Here is a 21,205-nt window from a genome sequence, read left to right as displayed (position 1 = left end):
TGGCGGCCGCCTGTGCTGGGGGAGGCAGCGGAGGCTGCAGCGAGGCTCTTTCCCGACGTTGCCCCTCCGTGCGGAGTTTTTGGCTCACGACCCAAAAAAACAAGCAGCCGCCCAGCGAAGGCCGACACCGGCCTGAGACCGGGAGCGGCAGCCCCGGGAAGGGGCCGCAGCCCCGGGGTCGAGCTCAGAGGCCCGGAGCATCCCCCCCGCCCGGCCGCCCCTCTCTCTTTACCTGGCTGTACTTGGCCTCCTGCTCCAGGGAGCTCTTCTCCAGCCCGTTCACGGCGTGCTGGGCGGCAGGGGGGAAGCTGTTTCGGCCCAGGCTGCTCCATTCCTCCACCTTGGGGCTGGGGTAAGACGAGGTGTCACTCACTGAGGGAAACACGGGGGAAAGGGGGGAGTTAGAGGCAGGGGTGGCTTGCTGCGGGCAAACCCCGGCCCTGCTCCCCGGGGGGCAGAGCTAAGGGGAGGCCTAAGGGGTGCCCCCTGCACCGTGCTGGGTCCCCCGGCTGGCCCTGGAGGGGGGAATGCGGGAGGAGGAGGAGGCGGGCGGGGGGGCTGCGGTGTCCCCCGCTCCCCCTGGTGCAGCTGATGGAAGAGCATCCGCGGCCAAGGCAGGAGCTGCCTCGTCCCCGTGTCGCTGCGCGGGTCCCCGCCTGGGGTCTCCAGGATCAGATTTGTCCGGTATGTGTGCGAGCGTGTCCGAGGGCAAAGTGTTTCCCCTGGTAAAGAAGTAACCCCAACGCGGCTGCCCAGCGCACCAGGCTCTAAACAAGGTTGGGACCAAACCCAAGAAAACAAAGCAGATAACCAAGCAAAACGCACAGACGAAAAAATAATAATAATAATAAAGGAAAGACACGAAAAATTGGAGCAAAGGGAAGAAACAAGAGAAAAAGGAGAAAAGCCCTGTCCTTTACGCGCATCAGCCGCCGCACGGGAATACGGGGCACGGCCGGGAGCCGGGGAGGAGAGGGGGAGAGAGGAGGGGGGGCACGGCCCCTCCAAGCCCCGCAGGAGGGTGCGGGGTTGCGGGGCTGCGGGTCGCCGTGGGAGCGGGCGCCCGTGCCCCAGCACCCCGCTCGGCCCCACGCCGAGGCCGGGGAAAAAGCACAAATCTGAAGTTGTCTTAAGAAATTGAGCTCTCTCGGTGAGCGCCCTTTTCTGCTGATCTCACACTTTCCCATGAATAGGGGCTTCCTTTCCGTGTCAGCAAGGTCAGTTTATCCTATAAATCAAGGGCGAGCAGCCCCCATCTGCGGCATCGGCTGCTCAGCAGCCCCAGGTCGGTGCCGGGAAGGGGAGGGGGGAGATTTTACACCGCAGAAAGACGTGTGCAGCTCCGAGGTCTGAGAGAGACGGGGAGATGCCGAGACACCCGGCAGTACCGTCAGAGGCCTGCCTGCCAATGTGGTGTTAATAAAAGAGGAACTCACTAAAAATCTCCAGTTCTCATGTGATTGTAATGTTCTCGTTCTCTTTAATGTTCATTGCCAACACTACCTCTCCCCAGCACAGAGCAGAGGTTGCCAGGCGTGTATTTTTAAAGCCGACTCGGAAACATATTTGTTTGTGCCGGCGTGGTCTGAGGATAACAGTGTACAGTGAAGCAAAGGGAGAAGAAGGGCAAAAAATCGTATGTCTGTATAAATAAAACATACTTATGTGAGTATGTATTGCTTGGAAAAAACGCCAGCTTTCGGAGGAAAGAATAATTATTCTGCAATACATAAAGGATCACTTTGCATTTGAAGTGCTCCTGGAACCGGACGATTGCCTTTAAAAACGCAATGAAAACAAAAATCACCCCCCCTTCCCTCCGCTAATTGGGAGGGAAGAGTGGGACACAGAGATCGCTGTAGGCGAAGGTTATTTTAGACTGTTGTTTTAACCACATTCACTGTTAGTTCACTGGCAGAGACCGGAGTGGAAAAAATGTCCCTTTCTCTGCGGCAAAGCGTAGCGAACGGCTCGGAGACACGACACAGTTTCCAGCCGGAGAAACAGAAAGAAGGTGGAAGGGATACAAGGAGCAAATCTTCGGGGTTTCGCTTTCCTGGACCACCGCTTCGAAGGAAAATACAGCATCAGAATTAAAGCAATTAGGTGACATTTGAACTTCCTGCCCGAGCAAATTTGGCCTGATTGCGAAAACTAGAGAAAATGGACTGCTCGCTAACGCCAAGGCGGCGCCTGCGACCCGAGGGCGGCAGCGAGCCCTGTCCCAACCGGAACCGGGACCAGGACCGGGACCGGGATCGGGAGCCCCGCGGGCCGCGGGGCAGCGGACCCTGGGGCCGTTCCCCCCAGCCGGAGTCGCCACTTTCCGGGTCACAACGTTACCGGTGGCTGCCGGTATTTCCCGTTCGCTGGTACGCCCGCGGCTTCCCCCCGGACCTCCGACGTGCCCCGGTCACAGGTCACAGCCCCCGGTAAGTTCGGTGCCGGGGAAAACGCAAGAGGCTTCCCGGGGAAAGCCGCGAAAGCCCCTGCCGAGCCTCGGAGCGGACGGGGAACGGAGTCTCCGGCCCTGCCCCGCTGCGGCCCCGCGTACCCCCCTCCTCACCTTGGTCTGTGATGGAGCGGATCCCCAGGATGTCCGTCACCGAGTGGGATGACGGCCACGTCCGGGGCATGGCCATGGTGCTGGGAATCGCGGGCACCCCGGGGGGGGTGGGCACCTTGGCTCCCGCAGCGGCGATGGGGCTGGGGTAGGAGTAGATGTGGTTGTAGGGCAGAGCGGGCTGTGGGGGAGGCTGGTGCTGCTTGTAGGAGTCATAGTGATTCTGCTGAGACAGGTTGCCGATTTTGTTCCGGAGGATGCGGCTGATGGAGCTGACCGACGGCACGTTGTACTTGTCACACACGCCATCGGCCAGAAGGCGATCCCGGATCTCCCAGGCGAAGATGCCCGGATCCCTTTGTTTGTAGGTCCGGATATGTTTTACCACCGTGGGGGTGGTGACCCGAGGCTTGCTGCCTCCGATAGCCCCCGGTAGGATGGAGCCGGTCTCGTTGTAGCGAGCCAGGATTTTGCTGACACAGCCGTGGGAAACGCGGAGCTGCCGGCTGATGTCACACGGTCTGATACCCAGTTGCGCCAGTTCCACAATCCGGAGCCTGATGGCATTAGGCAGGGGTCTCCCGTTGACAAACACCCCCCCGAGCTGGTTCACTTCCCCGAAGGCAGGTTCTGCAAGCAAACACACAAACACACCCGTCGGACACGGCCAATGGTTCTGAAGGGGGCGTCTGAACGCCTCGTCACCAGAAAGCAGTTGTCACAACTCGGGGACCCCCTGGTCACTCCACTCACGCTGCTTTCAAATAGCAGAATATCCCCGAACTTAAAAAGAAAAAAAAAAAAAGAAAAGAAAAGAAAGAAAAGAAAGAAAAAAAAGGAGAAGGCGAGACAAAAATGGAAGAAACGAAACGAAAGAAAGAAAAGCCGTGACAATAAATGTCACATTTCTCCGGACCGTGCATCACGCGTATTCCGAAAAAGCACATTCCAGAGACGAAAAGTCGCCTGAACAGGCAAGTCAGCCTTATTGCCACAGGAAGAGGAACGTGAAGAAAAGAAAAAGAAAAGGAAAAGAAAAACATTATCAAAGGCGTGGGGGAGGGGGAGGAAGGAAAAGTAGTTGAGGAAATTCTTTTAAATCTTGGGAGAGGCAAGGGCAACTCGGTGCTTCTGAAAGCCTGGTCGCGACGAACATTTTAAAGCCCATTTCTGGTGCTGTTAGCGCCTCTCTCTTAACAGCACAATTACACCAGGCTGTAAAACAAACGTGCTAAAATGTTAACTGCTCAGATCGGTGTCAGGAATAATATACAACGTGCCACTGGCTCCAGCCATCCACTCGCCTGCGATCCTGCCTCGCACTCGCCTAATAACATTAATAATAAACCGAGCAGTCATTAGCTTTCTCTCTTCCCTGCTCCTGACCCTCGGCGCGTTCTTACAACTTGTAGGAACACGAGCAAAGTCAATAAGGGAGCTGCGGCGGCACATGACGGCGCACGGGTGCTCCCTCTCTCTTGACAGCACTTGAACCCTCCTGCAGCTTCCAGCCACTTACCCATTCCTCTGAGCAGGACACCTCTGAGGCTGCCCTAAATCCCGAGCGGAGCCCTAAGCCCCGAGGCGCTCTGCCGGCCTCCCGCGCTGCCGGCCGCCCTAGCCCACCGGGCTCTCTGCTTTCCAGCGCGGAAGCGGCAGGGGCGCGAGGAAAAAGGGCCACAAGGCAATCTGCTTCCCGGCAAGAGAGCCTTGACTTGTGCATTTCAACCTCAGGGCAACGTGGGCAGGGCTGGGCTGGGCAGGGCGCCGCAGCCCATCACTCACCCGAGCCCGCCCCCGGGGGCGGCCCGGCGGCCCAGCCGCCCTCCCAGTGGCCAGGGGAGATGACAGACAGCACGGGCCTGGCGGCCCTTCCGCTCCCTCTCGCAGGCGTGCTCGGCACCTGGGTCCCCAGTACAATAGAAATGCCTATTTAATACCTGCCTGGCGGTAAGTTGCACGCCAAGTGCAATTAATGCCGGGGCGGTGCTGAGCGGGGCTGGCGCTGTGGTAGGGCAGCACCCTGCCAGGGGACGGGGGCGGGCGGGCAGCCCCGAGGGGACGGGAGCCGTCGGGGGGCCGCGGCGGGCCGTGCCGTGCCGTGCCGTGCCGTGCCGTGCCGTGCCGTGCCGTGCCGTGCCGCGCCATGCCGGGCAGGGCGCAGCGCCGGGCTCCCAGCCCCGCGGCACCGCGGCTGCTGCCGGTCTGGCCTTGCCCCCTCCGCTGAAAGCCGTCGGGGCGGCCGGGGGGATCCTCCCCGGCCCGGTGCCGGGAAAGGAGGGTGTGCCGAAACCCGCGAGGGGCTCCCGCGTTTGCTCGCAGACACGGGAGAGGCGTTCTTTGTTTTCTGCCCCTTTGCAATAAAGCGCTTTTTAACTAACGAATGGTTCACGGGCGGTGCAGGAGACGGTAGCGAGCGGCGGCGGGCAGGTTATTGCTGGGGGAAGCCGCAAAGAGGTCGGGACATCGGCTGCAGCATCTCCTGCCCCGGGAGGAGACGGGCAGGGTCTCCCAGCCACCGGGGCTGCTCTTCGTCGGCCGCCAGAGCCCTCCGCGGGTTTCGTTTTAGTCCCCGTACTAAATGTGGCGCTGAGCTTAACTGTAAAACATCAGCCTCTTGCAGCTGATTTCGACTATATCAAAGACACTGCGACATATTAACAGTTAAAAGAAAAACAGACAAAGCTGGTAGGAATTAAAGTACGTGTGGGTCACGGCGTGTTTGTGTATGTGGAAGACGTGTTTGGTTTGGCACTAGGTGTTCGGATCCCGATCTATGAGCTCGTGTGTGTGCCTCTCATACACATCCCACGTACGTCGCGTTACACGCAGAAATCACGGGCTTCCCACCTCCAACAAAAGATTTATCATATTTTTCTTTATTTTTTTCTGAGATTTGTTGTTTGTTTGTTTTAATAGACTCTCGAAGATCCAGGCTCTATAAATGAAATAAAACGTGAAAAGAAATAACATGGTCACCGCGGCGCACGAAACATCAGCGAGTAAAATATGGATTTGATGTCGCTGGTGTGTATGAACACTGTATAAATATTAGGTGAAATATTTGTAAGAGATATTTTATTGAAATCTAATTATTTGAGCTAGATTTTGGATTCGTGTCACAGTAAAAGTGCCCAATGAGGAATAGTGAGGATGTTACAGGAGATCGACCAGAAATTAATGGCACGTTGCAGGCGTTTTTTGGTGGCAAGAAGACGGTAGGGGTTCCTCAGCATGTATCTATTTGATCGCAGTATCGGCGGATACTCTGTTTACTCCGCAGAGGTTCAAAACCAACCATTTTCTCTAGCAATTCTGTGTTTATTTCTGAAACATGAGCTACAAATTCAGCATATCACACTTGTAAATTGCGGTGCTTCCGAAACCTAAATCAAATCACCTCTAGCAAAGGGCTCCCACCGCAAAGACACATATGCGCACAAATGCCATCGTTAGAAAGCAGTGCTCGCAGGCGATAGTCGCAGGCATTTGTTGAAGTCAGTCTTTCTCGGCGTCGTGAGCTGCCCTATTCGCACATCCTATAAAAATATCCCATCCGGATATTTTGAAGGCAGGAGGTATTGAATTAGTGGGAGCCGGATCCAGCAGCTAATTCAGTTCATTCTGCAATTGAACAAAGGAGGGGAGCGCGTGTTCATCGAGCTGCCGACCTGCTCCAGGAGCTTGCTCCTCGCCGACCCGGAGCGGAGCCCGGCACGCCTGCCCTCCCCGCAGCCGCCGCTCCCCGCCCGGCCGAGCCGTGCCCGGCGCCCGGTGCACCGGCACCGGCCCCGCGGGCTCCCCGGTGCACGGCCCCTGCCCTGCCGCCGCTACAGCCCGGTCTAAGCGACCTGTGGCCGGGGACGAGCTCGGCGCACCCGGAGCTCTCCCCCAGGGTCGCTGTGATGCTCGGACGTGACCCTGCGCTGCTCTCTCACGCTGCCGGGGCAGTTTCTCTCCCCATCTGTGCCTATTGTGTTCACGACTGCGTCTTTTTCTCCCCCCCCCTCCCGCGGGGTGTCCTCCAACCTGTCTGTTCCCCCTCCTTCCCTCTCCCACCCCTCCACCCCGCCTCTGATCTCCTGGCTATTTGGTTTCTTTCCCTTTCTCAATGTGTGTTCCTGATGTGGTCCTGTCGGAAAAGCTCGTTTACTCTGCTCGGGTCTCCAGTGGTTTAAGGATAATGTTTATCAGAAGTGAACGTGCTCAACTTGTTTCCATTCAACTGCTGAGTGTGGGCTGAAATACCAAAGGTCACATCTACAGTGAGTCGGTAGAGGGCAGGGGGAGCCGAGAGGAATATGAAAACATTGTAATATACAACAGCCTGTTGATCGCTGGTGACCTGCCTGGCAAAAAGATTAATTTTTTTTTTTCAGGTAGGAAATAATTGGAGAATTGAAGGGGAAAGGCGGCAGGGAGAGGAGGGCGGGGGGCGCGGGGCCGGGGGGGGGGTCGTCCCGGGCAGAGCACGCGTGGCGGGGCAGGGGGCTCGCCCTGAGGTGGGCGCTCCCTCCGTGGGGTGCCCCGGCAATGCAAAGCAACGCGTGGGGGTGGAAGGAGACCCCTGCAGGGGCGAGCTGAGACCCGGCTTCCCCTCCCCCGGCCCCTGCTTCCCCGTGCAGAAGAGAGGGAGCGAGCCAGGCCATCCTGCCTCAGCCCCGGCTACCGGGAGCCCCCGGACCCCTTTTAGGCATAGCCCTGGTGGGCAGCCCCGCTCCCATGCAGAGGAGCCCCGAGGTCGCTGGAAGTGTCCCGCTCCCCCCTCTTCGCACCCCGGGGCCCGGCAGGCAGAGGGCTCGGGGCTGGGGGGCTCGGCCGAGCCCTCGGTGGGTGATCCCCAGAGCCCTTCCCGTATGGGGGCATCAGCTCGCCCCTCCGGCCGGGCTCCGGTCCCAGGGCGGCCTCGTTCGGGGCTCGGGGGGCTCACCTCGGCGTGGGCAGCTCCCGTGCCCCCCCGTCGGCTGCAGGGAAGGCCTGTCCTCCTCCATGAAGGCCTTCTGGAGGGCCTCGGCGTGATTGAGTGCCTCGCCGGTCTCCAGTTTCCTCTGCTCTCCCACTGTAGGAAGAAATCAGCCAAACAAAACGGGACACCCCTCCAGCCTGTCTTTGAAGCTGCAGATTGTTAATGATTTTTTCTGGAAGGGAGCTAAACCCCTCTCCCTCCGCGAGAGGAGGCAGCTACTGAGGAGCTGTTAGGGCAGAGGGACGCTCCTGCTGCAGCGCATTTTATAAGTAGAAAAAAACCCGAGACCCTTCCAGAGGAGCAAGTCGGGTGGAAGGATTTCTCGAGCCGGTGTGGGGAAGGTGTGGGTCCGGTATGGTGGGGTTTAGAGCCACACGGACGTGGCAAGGCTGTTGCAGAGGCTGTCGCAGGCTGTCGTTGTTGTCCTGCCTTGCCCTCAGCCCCTGCCACGCGGTGGAGGAGAGAAATCCCCGCGGGAGCGACGGGGGCAGTTTGGAGAACAAAGGGCGCCTTGGAATGGGGGCAACGCGGGAGGGTGTCGGAGAGGGGTCTGGACATCTGGGAAAGCCAGGCCATGGACAAGTGGGGCTGAGGCAGGTGAAGGGGCAGACACCCCCGGGCCGTGTCAAGGAGGGGCTGCTCTAACTGCGCACACAGTGTCCGGAGGAGGGAGCGCACGGAGAGGACAGCAAAGCCTCCAGAGACCATCCCATGCCCCGGGGAGAAGGGGGGGAGAGAGCTGTGCCTCCCCGCCGGAGGTGACCCATCCCGCAGCGAAGGTGCTGCGCGGTGTAGAAAGAGGCGAGAGGCACGGGGCGTGCGTTTTGCACGGAGCCATTCCTCCACGCGGGAGAACAAAACCCCACGGGATCTACAGGCATCACTCTCATTTTCCGCGGGTGGCAGCTCAGCACCCCCACAGAGAGGGGCGCGGGGGGTTCGGTGACCCCTGCCCGCGCCCCCTCCGCCCCTGCCGTCTACCGAGCGGCTCTCAGGTGCCTGTCCCCCGTAGCCCGGGACAAATGCGCTTCCAAAACGTCCCTGGTGGATGCTGGCTGGGGAAGCGGCCCGGAGAAGGAATCCAGGCACCGCCGCCCCCCCCGCAGCCCAGAGCCCTTTAGCGACCCCCGGCTGCCCCCTTCTGCAGGGGTGGGCTTGACTTTCCACTTGTTCTGCCCTTTCCGGTGGAAAACTGTTGGGTGGGAATGATCCCGGCCACATGTTGCCGATCTTTCGTTGGCAGACATCGCCTCTCTCCTGTTACTGCTGCCCGCTACCTTCTTTTATGTCGCTAAAAAACACGCGTGTGCTTCTGAGTTCACATAACACATGGCTGCATCAAGGTACGGACGGACATGCGAATCCCGGACGGGATTTTTTTTACATTAAGTCAATGAATAAAATATTCAAGCGTGCTCAGAAATCCGTGCACCAACTCCGACACACCCAGGAAATAATTTGGGATTTTGTCCTGTCCTCAAACAGGCTTGGGGGGCGGCGGGCAGTGCCGCGTGTGGGTGATTGCAGTTTTAAGAAATTGGTTTGACGTCGGGGACGGGTCGGAGAATGGCAATGTAATCGGATGAAGTTTTGTTTAACAAATTTTCATCAGTTGCAAACAAAACAAGTCCTATGAAGCAATGGCGGGCAAAACACAGGTAGGTCTTGGAGTCACCTCGGCGGTGTCAGACCCCCAGATCTGAAGGGAAACGAAAGCTAATAAGAAATCGAGGCAGCCTTCCCTGGGATTTTCCCGGGGCCCCGCTGGGCTTGTGCGCAGGCTGCGCTTCCCGCAGCTCGGCGCTGCGCGGCTTCCTGCGCTCGTCCCGGCCGCGGCTCTGAGCCCCCCTGAGGCCCTGCCCGCCGTCCCCCCGTGTAACGCCAAAGCTGGGAAACACCTGGGCTGTGGGGCAGGAGCTGGCGAGGGCTGTGACAGCGCAGGAGCCCCGCGTCAAGTGCCCCCGGGTGGAGGCGGTGGCAGCGGGAGGATGCGACGCGTTTGTCGCCCCCAGGGGACAGAGGGGACAGACGGACCCTGCTGACGTGGACTGATGGACACCCCTCGTCTCACGTCCATAACCCTTCAGTGTGAAGGCAGGAGCAGGCTCCTGCACTGCACTGTACCGCACTGAAAACAGACGAACAGGTGAAACAAATGCGCAGCGGTGCTAAACCGGGGGAAGACTCGGGGGTAACGAGGTCCCGCGGACAGAGCTTCCCCTCCAAACCCCGCGGTGCCTCCCCGCTGCCCAGCCCCGGGGGCTGCCCCAGCCCAGCCCCTCCGAGCCGGCCGGCATCTCCCGCCCCCCGGCATCCCTCCTGCAACCGCCTTACGCCTTCCTGCCCTGCTTGAATATTCAGATCGAGGTTGGGAGGGTCGGGGGGGTGCTGGTGGTGGTGGCTCTTAATGATCTGTTAGTAGCTTGGACAGGTTTAATAACTTTGCCGCCACTTGTTCTTAGCAATCCCTCTGGAACCCAGACAGTGTCTCATTAGGGCTTTCCTGGTGTAAACATTTGACTTGAATGAGTGGTGTTGAGTTAATTTCTCTTTGCACTAGGATTTGTTTAATGACATATAGGGAAATAGACAATTCTCATGTACCAGGCCATAAAGCTACAGAGGGCCAGATTTTAAAAGCATATTTTGTTCTAATAGAGCAATCGGGTTTTCATTTGTCACATGTTACATGAATTTAGAGTAAATGAAAAAAATACCTCTATTGTTCTGCATTAAATTATAGGAACCAATTGGGAATTCCTAGGCAATTTTCTCCATCTCTGCCTTCACTTCTACAACACCTAGTACCAGTGCCACCTACAGGAATACTTGCGTTTTCGAGCTTTTTTAGAGTAAGAAAGCAGAAACACCGACTCCGAACGCTGTTTTTCTTTGTGGCTTTCGTTTGAGTTCTCGCTAACACACACGTGCACAAACACACGTTCTTTTCTGCCACGGCAGGTGGAAGGCAGAGGGGGAAAGGGAATCGCTGCAAGCGAAGGCTTATACCGAAGGCTTATACTTTTTGGGGTGTCTCTGGCCCGGTGCCGGGGGGGCCGAGCAGCGGGGGTGGCAGCCCGCCCGCTCCAGCGGAGCCCAGCACACCCACCAGCAGCACGGGGAATTTACGAGCTCGCCTGCACAGCGCCCCAAATCAATGCCTGTTTATCTGCTGGCTGTATTTTACGAGGGCCAGCTACAAGCCAAGTGCCGCTCTGCCTTGCTCTCCTGCACACCTTAGGGCTTTACCTTCGCCCGACGATTTATAACGAATGCCTCAGAAATTCCAGGGGCAAAATAATGATCCTTCCCCTCCCGGCTTCGGCGGAGGAGGCCTCGGCTGCGAGCAGCGCTCCCCCTCCGCTGCAGTCCCGTCGAGGCGGCCCCAGGGGGGCGGCCGGGGCCGGGGGCGGCGAGCACCGACCCGCACCGCGCTCCGAAGGTGGCTCCGCGGGGGCGGAAAGTTCCTCCTGGGCTTGGTGTTCCCCTGTCCTTTCCCTCGTTTAAACCTCCCCTGCGAATATTTGTCTTCGAAACTGCGGCTATCCTTTCTGATCAGGTTTAAAAGTGCGTCCTTTTTCTCTTGGTCTTTTACCTTTAAGGGTTTTTAGTTTCCATACTTCTGCGGGGCATAAAACCCTTATCCAAAAATGTGTGCACGTTTATGTGCGTATTATTCAGCGTCATTCTTATACAGCAATGTCCGCAGTAAATGTTGTTGATGCCCATTCTCTCCGGGAAGGAGATACCTCCGAGATGAGCCGAGGTCTGCATGCGGGTAGGGACAGAGGTGTCCGCGGCTCCCGAAGGACCGCGACACTTGATCCAGGTGCAACAAAAAGCGCCCGTGCGCGCCGGGACAAAGTCTGGGCTGGAGGCAGTTCCGACGGAAAAAGGCTGCTAACGTTTTCCCCCGAAACCTCGTCTCCCTTTGCATTGCCTAATTACAAAACCCAGAGTTCGTTTCTCTTGAGAGGGTAAGAAATGCGGCCAGGTTTTTAGAAGAAACGAACATTTTTGGCCTACACTGGAAGATTTGTAGTCATGTTAATATTTTAACGTGTAGAAAAAACTATCGTTCCGACCTGGAGACTTCCATTTCGTTGTGAGAAATATATTAATCGCTAATACCAATACTAGTACCACTACTAATGCTACAGGCAGCCGCAGGGAGCAAGCCGAGCTGCCCGTCCCCTCCTGCCTTGCTCGGGTTTGCAGCTGCGTTCGGCGGCTCCCCAAGGCGGGGGCAGCACCGTGCCTGTCGCCCCGCTTTCCAAAGGGCGAGCGACGTTATTAATGCACGGGATAATAAGCCATTTGCGACGTGACATTGCAAAGACGCAATCGAGCGTGGCGTTCGCTATCGGTTGCTGTTTTCTCGTAAAGCAAAACAAAATTCCTGGCTCCCCGGCTTAAAAACTTTCTGCGGGGACGCTCAGCGCTGCCTACGCGCCGGTGCGGGGTCGAGCCCTGCCCGCTTCCCCCCTGCGTGTGCGCGTTTGGGATCGAAATCGTCTCTTCACCCGGCCAGGTGCCCTCCCCGGAGCCCCCTCTGCCCCTTCTCCGGTGCCGGGGAGGCCCTGGCCGTCCACCGCGGCTGCAGCCCCACGGGAGCGGAGCGGGGCCGGGTCCCGCCGAGCAGCCGCCGGCCCTGCAGCCGCACAGCCGGGGGGGGCGCGTTTCGCACCGGCCCCCCTCGATTTCGTTTGCAAGATATTTTTCGCCTGCAGTCGCAGTGTAATAACCGAGAGGCTAAAACCCAGCCGGGGCATTTCCAGCGTGGCAAGGTTTAATGGACAAGAGCACTTTAAATACACACATTTCGGAGAAGAAAGGCTGTTTTAAGGAAAGATCCGGGGGCTTTGGTGCTGCCCTGTCATACACGGCAACTTCTGCCCGTTTGCGGGGGGAGACGCCGCATTTTTCGCGAAGCCGCTGCGGGGGACCCCGCCGCTGTCACCCCTCGGGGTGCCCCCGCTTCTGCCCACCACGCCTGGCCGGGAGCGGCAGGGCAGGCTCAGCGAGGAGAGTTTTTTTCTGCCTGGGCTTTAAATCAACGGAAGCAGAAATCGGCTTTTGAGCGTGGCTGCTTCGATGTGCGCTTACTGCCGAAAAGCAGCAATAACAAATAACACAAGGACGAGCCGGGGCCGGGGGACGTTTGGGCTTTCTCCACCGCGCTGTGATTTTGCAGCCTCCGAGAGCCCTCCTTTTCCAGGGACCGCGAGCACTGCTCTCCGATCCCCTGGGCCCAGCAAAATGAACCCCTATGAGCCCCCTTCCAGCCCCGGAGCCACCCCTTGCAAGCAGCCGCAGCTGCCCCCCCCCCCCATCCCGGTCCTCCCAGATGGAGTGGGCGCAGCAGGACCAGGGGCTGGGCAGCAAGACGCAGGGGAGTCCCGCAGCATCCCAGGTGGCGGCTGCCAGGCTGGAGAGCTGGATCCGGCCTTTGCCAGGAGCTGCCACATCGTTTTCACTGCAGCCCATGCACTGTCCTGGTTTAATTTCAAGTGAGGGAGCTGGAGGGAGGAAGGAGAGGGATTTTTGCTGCGTACAGCAGCGTGCTGAGCACCCAGACGTTGGCTCAGGCTCCCTCGAGAGAGTCCAGCACAGTGTGCCACGGCCTCGGCTCCCACCGCAGCCCCGACGGCAGGGCACCCTGTGGGCTGCTGCTCTCTGCCCGTCCCCGCCGCTGCCCCCGGGACCGATGGCTGCTGCGCCCACCCAGCCTGACTGGCTTGCCGTGGCATTTCTCCTCCTGTCCAAGGATGAGACCTGCCGTGTCCCCGTTCGCGACACTTTGCCTCAGAGAGTTTTAGGTCATCGCAGGGACCTACGTGATGGGAAGGAAGGTGATGCCGAGGCCTCCAAGAGAAGGTTTGCAGGCAAGACCGCCGAGTATAGCTGCTGCGAAGGTCACCAGGAAGCCCTGCTGGGGATGCTGGAGCTCGCAAAGCCCGGCAGCCCTGCAGCAGGGCTTCTCCGCGTGGCAGAGGCCAGTGCTTACCCCAGGGCAGGCAAACCACGGGTGCCCTCGATGGGAGGCCACGTCAGGAGCTGCCTGGAGTGCAGTGGGAGGTTTACAGCATCTCTTCGGTACCCAGGTGCAAGACCAGTTCGTAGCCGAGGCGAGTGGCCCTTGAGCTGCCAAACGTGCCGCTGGTCACCGGGCAGAGGCAGGGTGAAGTGGTCGAGGTGCGGCTTTGACACACGTTCGTCGATCGGTGCCTGTATCTCTTTGTGCAGAGATTTAGGAAAATCAATCCAGATGCTTTCGTGCGTTGATATAAACCGCATATGTGTATCTGATGTTTTCCTTGTACCATCAGCATCCCAAGTACTGTGAACAACCTCTCAGCCTCTGCATATCAGGCCAGAATCCACATAAACATCTCTTCACCTCGGTGCAAACTGCCTCCAGCTATATATAATAAGAGCAATAGAAGAAATGTCGCATAGAAAAGAACAGGCAACAAGATCCCGTTGTTCTTTACCTTTTCCTAGTGCACGAAGGGTTTGTTTATTCTTTGTATGCACACAATGTAGGATGAAGGCGGGTGCTTCCATGGGTTTTAAATGAGGTGCCCTTTTTACCCTGTTGTTTTTAACCCATAAACTCCACAAGTAAATTGTGACTATCAAAAGAAAGGGAAACAAACGAACATTTTTCTATTATAAATCCCTCTCCTGGTAAATACAGTTGCAAGTCCAAATAATTGTCTGGTTCTGGATGGGAATTTAATTTAGAAGAATCAGATCATCGTAGATTACAACATTCTTGAATTATTAGAATATTATTATTGTAAATTAACAACCATCTAATATTTGGAGAGCTGCAGCATGACGGAAGTTACAAAACACTATCGGGACCAACTTTCTATATTAACTTGCCTACAACTTTCTTAAAAAAATGTGGATGGTTTCTACAACAATATAAATGTTTTAAAACGTTTGAACCTATTACCTTCCTTCGGTATTTCTGTTCCTACACACATAAAAAAAATACAGTTTCTCATTTACAAACAAATCTGAGCATGCTATTCAGAGAAAAGGTACAAAAGAGGTAGGATTACACTGGAAATGCGGTGCGGATTTAGACAATAAAGATGAACATTAGCTTGGCTTTCAGAGACGTATTTATTAACAGCCAGCTAAAATTCTGATGCTTATATAGCCCGGTGAGTATTTTATTTAAATGTACAGATTCGAATTAAAGTTGTTCCCCTTTAGGTATGTGCATACAGCTGTATGCATACGAGTGATTGCTTGCTGGACCACAGGAAAGGTTTGGGACAGGTGGGATCCCCAGATCAGCGGGGAAAGGAAATTACGGCTCGGATGGGCGCTGGCGAATAGGCGGGGAAAGGCCAGTCGCGGGTGGGGAGGCTGGAGGCGAGCATCCCCGTGTGTCCCCAGGTGACACCAAGGGACCCCGCGGGCTCTCCTGCCCGACAGCACCGCTGGCGACACCCAGCCGATGCCAGCCCAAGGCGACCGAATGGAAAATGAGGAAAACGGGCGGGTGAGAAGGTCTCTGGCCGCGGTGTAAGCCCACAGCCTTTCTGCCCTGCCTTCGGCAGCGGCTGCCGGGCCGGGGGGAGCCCGGGGGGAGCCCGGCGGGAGGGGGCAGCGGGAGGTGGCAGCGGGGAGAGCCCCCGGGGCCAAGAAAGCCGCCTCCTGCTCTGCCGTGCTCTGTACGCGTATAGATGTGTATATATTTATTTTCAGCGCTGTTGTGTTTTACACGAAACGGGACGTTTTCTGGGAGAGGGAGGCGGTTCCTTTCCCGGAATAATCAGAGCAACATTTGCCTCCGGCTCCTGCGCTGGTGCTCCCCGACTGTGTGCTTAAAAACAACGCGTTTGTTCTTGCTCGTTTATTTTTCTCTTGGTGTATTTTGGGACTCCCGAAATAAGCCGCTAGTAATACCTCTAAAGCCCTTTTGGCGTCAGAAGCAAAAGCAACAAATGCAGCCGCTTCTGCCTCTCTTTTACCCATCTCGCCCCGCATCTTTGAGCTGGATGGGGAAAGGGCGGCGAGGAGAGGCACCGCGGCGGCTTGGACGGAGAGAGAGGGAAACATTTGTTCTGGAGAGAGACCCTTCTCCCAGCAGAGACCCGAAATGCCGGCTGGAGGGGCGGTGGGTGCCGGGCCCCGGCCGCGGGGCTCCCTCCCTGCCTCCCTCCCCGTCGGGGCGGGGCAGCTCCCGCTCTGCCGGTTTGCCGAGGCGGGAGGTGCCCCGGGGGAATGGTGCCGTTCCTACAGTATTCCTACACTTTGCACGGCAGGAAAAAGGGGTCCGCATCGCACGAGCCCCGTGAAACAGCCGGCGTGAGAATGAGCTCTCTGCCCACGTCTCGCCCTCTGCGGGGCTGCTTGAATTTGCCGGGAGGGGAGGCAGGAGAGCTGGGGCTGCTCGGCGTCTTTGTTCCTTAGGGAAGAGGAGATTTATCTGTTCCTGAGCTTATTCTCTTGCCAGGTTGATCTTAAGAGCGATTAAGCGATTTGGAGCAATACTCGCCTCGTCCTGCTCGCCGGAGATCTCCCTGGGAGCGAAACGCCCCAGCTGTGGGGCTGATACTGGGAAGTCCCGAGGGGGCTCAGGGTGGGATCCTGGTGCCGTGGGGGACCCTGGCCATCCCGGAGGGCAGATCTGTCCCCCAGCTGTGGTGGGTGTTTTCTCTCGGGCCCTGGGAAAGCACCTCCGGGGGGAAGGAAACAGGCAGGTAATGAAAGGTGCCTGTCCTAGCATTGAATTACAGCCAAACTGTAAACCTCAAATCCTCTATTTTCACAAAGTGATTTAAAAAGAATAGTAACAGGTACCCCCCTGCTTTGAAAGGCACAGCTGGGCCAAAGAAACTGCTCTGCCTTCTCGGAGACTGCTCTCCTGGGGAGCAGAGGGTGCACAGGGCAGTGTGTGTGCATGTGTAGGGGTGTATGGGACAGGGGTGGGGGGCTCAGACTGCCCTGGTGCGTGTCTGTGAGTGCATGTGTGCTGGGTCTGCACTGCTCTGTGCATGGGGTCACATGCTGTGGGCTCCTGCACCACTGAAGCAGCTGTGCCGGCACCTTTGACCCCCCCCAACCAGGATTTAGCAGGGACTGCGGCATGACTTGGCCCTCACTGCTCCTGCAGCCACAGCTGTCGGGCTTCCCCTTCTGCCTGCTAACCATCCTCTTAAAGCATGGCTTCTCTTTTACAACAGCGAAGCAGCTCGGCAGCCTCCCCGAAGTCGCTCTGAGTGTGGTGGCCCAGATGTGTGGTTAGAATAACCCTTGCTTTCTGGGCGGTTGGGGTGGAGGAAGGTCTCTGAGCTTAACTGTGCTGGGAATTTTCCACTTTCGTTTCAGTCACAGAGACTGGTTGTTTCCAATGTGGAAAGCGCTCCAGGCCTCTCTGTGATTAAACTCATCTGCAGCGTTTGGGATGGGACATTGCAGACTCAGAGACTGGGGCATGGTTCACTTTCTGCTGGGCCCTGACAGGGCTGCAGGCGCTGTAATTCAGAGAGGATTCATATACCAAAGGTTTATCTCTCGCTCTCTCTCTTCCCACATCTCTGCTCACAGCGTAAAGGCAATCCTGGGCTCAGTGCAGTGTATATATCTAACACTCCCCCATGTATCGGAGTCAATCACACAGTTTTAAAAATTACTAGTAAACCACGAAAAACGACAGATTCAGGCATTGTCATTAATCCAGCCCATGGTGGCATCTTCCTGAAATAAAGTGCATCCTGTATTAATGGTGGTGATGATGATTGCTTTATTTGCTGTAAAGCAAGACCACAGGATACAAGGTTAATATGCTTCAAAAGTAACAGCATATCTCTCACTGAGAGCTGGCTTCTCTTTTTCTGCCCTCCTTCCCTCTGCCAGTCCCAGGATTACAGTTTTAACTTCATGCTTTCCCTCTCTGGTATCAACACTGCACTAGATTGCAGGATTGCAGTTACCAACAATGAAACAAAGGCTTCTCTGCTAGCAGGCTCGGTCCCTGAAGCCCTTTTTTTACCTTACCAGCCCTTCAACACTAAGGAAGACCCATAGTCCTTCCCAAGATCTGCTCAGCTGACTGCTCTCAAAGCAGCTAAAAAATCTCATCTGATTTCTTGCCCTCTTTTTTCAGGTCATTATGTTTGTCTGCCTTTGAGGACACACCTGAAAATCTTCCCAATAATCTATGAAGAAACAGTCTCTTCCAGACGATCATAGTGCATGGAAGGAAGATGTCCTCTCAGAAAACTGGTGTGTTAAGGTCACCGAGGTGATGTGCTGGTACCTGTTTGAAGCCTTTCTGGGGAAGGCTTCCACCGGCTGAAAGTTGTCACCGTTGAATGAAATGGATGCAGAGAGTGAGAAATCCTTTGTCCACAAAGAACAAACAATCATCATCCCTGGAAAGAAGGGATAAACTGTATTCACAGCAGGGAGTGACCTGAAGGCTGAGAAATGCCTCTCTCCTCCTTGCTGCACTGAAACCCTCCTGCTGCTGCCATGCCGTGGTTGTGGCCAGTGGTGGGCAGAGCCCCACTGTCCCCAGCTTGCTACAGGCTGCCAGTGGGTGTGGAGGCTGCCTGGCACTGGCACGCCTGGCATTTCCCACACGGTGCCCAACACGTGCACAGTCAAGCCCAGATTTCCAGGTGGTTTTATTCTGGGCTTAATTCCACCACTGTGCACCAAAGCAAGTAGTGTCTTATTTGGCAGTAAGTCTTGTTCAGTCTTAGTCACGAAGGTGGAATTGGTCCTACAGCAGTAACGATAATAGCTCTCCACCTAAGTCCTTTCCAACACTCCCTGTATGGTCTCCTCATCACAAAAGCAAACAGAAGCTCCCGGAAAAGCAGCAGCAAGTTCAAAGGGATCCAGGTCCTCACCACCTTGATAAAGAGCACGGCACTTTGCCAGGCAGTGCTTGCTCCAGGACCACAGCTTGAGCTGTTGCATATCATTTCTAGATACTGAAGGACTAGGAAGACGCTGACTCCTATGCAACTACATGCTTCTTTAAATGCACTTATTTAGTGGTTAACAGTACTGACAGTGTATGCCACTTCTAGCCTGAATCTACCTGGCTTCAGCTTTCAGACACCAAAAATTAAAATGTCTTTGCCTTCTGTATGTGACAGCAGGAGTGGCTTACAAGTGTTGTCCCAGTCTTACTCCCTCCACCCTGTAAAAGGCTATAAGAGCTGTATGGGGACACTGGGGCAGAGGCCTTGTGCCCATTACCAGCTGCAGCTGCTGGTGCCCGGGCAGTGGAGCCAGGCCACGTGTAACAGCCAAATAGCTAGGCATAGATCTTCAGGAGCAGCTCACTGTGTGCTATTATTTATCTCAAGTATTTCTGAAACAGATATTTTTATTTATTTTTTTTTTTACTGCCTGCCATTTTGGTCACATCCAGGTCCATATTACAAGGTGCTGAGTAACAGCTTATGAGCCACATCAAGCAATGGCTCCGGGGTTTGTTTACCAACATCCACTAGAGACTCCAGCTTTTCTGTAGAAACAGAAACTGAGCCCAGGCTTATCCAGGTATCAAGCTGTCACATTCCTTGGGGCCTGCAGAGCAAACTGGCCTTTGTGAAGAATGTTTACCATGACTGTAAGGCAGCTGTGTTTAGAGAATCATTTCAGGAAAGTCTAGAAATAGCCAGCTAGATTTCCATAATAGATTCCTACCTAATTGTAAGGGAAGAATAACTGCTCATCAGTCGCAGCTTTGCATCCGTCACAGGTAATGCAATGGGATGGCAGTGGCAAGACTCTAACTTAAGAGTCAAACAAGCATGTGGGGGAGTTTTCAAGGTCCAAATCTCACCCAGCACTCAACTGTAACTCAGATTTTAATTTATTCATTATTTCAGGATTTGTTCCTAAAAGATTAATAAAGGAGCCAACTTGTGTAATCCTGATCTCTGCACCAGTAGTGATTTTTCCTGCTCAGCAGGACTGTCACAGCATTTTACTCCTGCTGTATGAGGGCTGTGATTACGATCCATTTTTCTTCAGCTATTGGCAGCTTCCAGTTTAGTAATTGTGGAAAGATATGCTGTCAGATTTAGGATACAGAAGAGATCTGGCCGCAGACCGAATTAATTAATATCCTTGGTTTCTTTAAACAGCCTGAAAGAAGACGTGCAGAGAAACAAGGGAAAAATTTCTTTTATTTTGCCTCATCATTGCTTCAGTTCCATAACTTCATGTCTGACGATCTAGACAGAGGCTTATTCTTGCTTCAGGACAGAAGTAAGTTTTTACTGTAAGCAATCTCTCCTGTGCAAGGAATCCTGACCAATTTTTATTTATTTATTTATTTATTTTCTGAACTGCAGCACCTCTCAGTCCTGAACAACTCTTTTTCCATGCTGTGTGGAAGAGGTAAGAGAGCCAGCTAAACAGAGAACGTGGAAAAGGCCTGAGCAAACTGCCAGGGAGCTTGTTAAAGATGTGCAAGTTACTTTGTACATCGGTGTTGCACCAGCTCTGGGGCAGAGTGCCTTTAATTCACTCACTTAAATACTATTTTAGCCTGGGCTGGACAGGCCCTTAAATTGGACAGACAAATAGATTAGCCGTATTTTTGTTTTGCTATGGGGATTTATTTATTTTGCTAGAAATAGATTCTGTTTGTCAACGGCTCCTACAGACGTCAGGGGAATACTTTAAAGTTTATTTTAATCACCTTCTTTGAAACGTGAAACTTTTCTCAATCTCCTATAATGAACCCAAACTTTCAAAATTTCCCACCAGAAAGCTGTAGCAAGTTACGAATTCTTCACAATTTTATCAAACTGTTTGCTTGTTCATTTCCACTTTTGATTTGACTGGCTATGAGGATTATTTTCTCCCTGTGGCCTTATTTTCTAGTTTTGCTGCCAGCACTTATTTTTGACTAAATTATCATTAGAACAAAATTGGTTAAACTAGCTACACAAAATCATATTTGATAACTGAATGAAATATCAATTAAATATAATGATAAACAGATGAAATAGCTTAGACAAAAGATTTATTTTCTCCATACAACTGCAAAGCACACTATTTTAGAAATCATAGGGACAAGTTCTGCCTTATGGTTTACCTGCTCTGTTTTCCAGAGAGAGTAGAAGCTACCAGAAGGTATGAAAGTAGCTTTATACTCTATAGCAGATGACAATTGTCTTGTTTAACTCAAACTCTAGCAGTTTATGCTTTCACTCTGGAGTTCCTTGAGTCAGTTCTTTGATTTATAATGGCGTGAATGGTAACTGGCAAACACACACTTGCAAAGGAGACTGAAGCCAGCAGCAGCCAAACAGACACGTTTGAAGGCAGAAGTTTGTTTATGAAGCAAAAGTACAAATTTTTATTTATTTATTTATTTATTTTTAGGTAACTACAGGTCAAGACGTGATGGAAGTAGTGTAAGGGAAGAAAATTAGTCATCAACTGTTTGTGCAGGGTTTCACTAGGAGGAGCCATATCGTGTGTAATGCTCAGAGCTGTTTGCAATTACTGTATGCCAGATCTAGTCCCAGGGCAACATTTTTACTATTTATCTTTTTAATGAAGACTTTTCAAATAGATCAGAAGGCAAATTTAACTCAACTTTCTGTGATCCTTTGATTTCTCAGTACGTTATAATTATAGACTCCATTCTGCCACCAAGAGGTCAGTAGCTATAA

General features: G+C 54.5%; 2 protein-coding genes across 22 annotated transcripts in view; one reads left to right on the top strand and one right to left on the bottom strand.

Moving 5' to 3' along the window:
* Positions 1–4,327, bottom strand: part of PAX9 (paired box 9) — a 20,719-nt gene extending 16,392 nt beyond the window's left edge. For 2 of the 4 annotated variants that reach the window (XM_083837783.1, XM_083837784.1), the window contains exons 1-3: positions 4,083–4,326; positions 2,567–3,193; positions 233–372 (exon numbers count right to left, since the gene is read on the bottom strand). In XM_083837783.1, the coding sequence (XP_083693909.1) occupies positions 233–372; positions 2,567–3,193; positions 4,083–4,086 (771 nt within the window). In that variant the 5' untranslated portion in view covers positions 4,087–4,326. Of the gene's footprint in view, positions 1–232; positions 373–2,566; positions 3,194–4,082 lie in introns of all 4 variants that reach the window. The other 2 variants (XM_083837781.1, XM_083837782.1) reach the window with 2 other exon arrangements.
* Positions 2,074–21,205, top strand: LOC310900196 (uncharacterized protein). 18 transcript variants are annotated; one of them, XR_014584891.1, is made up of 4 exons: positions 12,799–15,059; positions 17,662–17,887; positions 19,664–19,787; positions 20,913–21,205. XR_014584891.1 is itself a non-coding variant. In XM_083837785.1 (2 exons), the coding sequence occupies exons 1-2, from the start codon at positions 2,164–2,166 to the stop codon at positions 17,717–17,719; spliced, it is 327 nt and encodes a 108-aa protein (XP_083693911.1). In that variant the 5' UTR covers positions 2,074–2,163; the 3' UTR covers positions 17,720–21,205. The 18 variants fall into 18 exon arrangements, 1 of the variants encoding a protein (XP_083693911.1); XR_014584895.1 differs by adding an exon at positions 19,874–19,919 and having other exon boundaries at positions 17,662–19,787; XR_014584883.1 differs by lacking the exon at positions 12,799–15,059 and adding exons at positions 4,355–4,513; positions 5,483–5,590 and having other exon boundaries at positions 17,662–21,205.

The sequence above is a fragment of the Anser anser genome, assembly GCF_964211835.1.
Source record: "Anser anser genome assembly, chromosome: 5".
Taxonomy (NCBI): Eukaryota; Metazoa; Chordata; class Aves; order Anseriformes; family Anatidae; genus Anser; species Anser anser.
Note: the sequence above shows the minus strand (reverse complement) of the source record. Positions and strands in the feature narration are given on the sequence as shown.

What these genes read in the sequence shown, in the direction of transcription:
- LOC310900196 (XM_083837785.1), top strand. Translation starts at nt 2,164, where the DNA reads ATGGACTGCTCGCTAACGCCAAGGCGGCGCCTGCGACCCGAGGGCGGC. An exon ending in GTCACAGGTCACAGCCCCCG is followed by an intron (nt 2,433 to 17,661) that starts GTAAGTTCGGTG and finishes CTCTTTTTTCAG; the next exon opens with GTCATTATGTTTGTCTGCCT.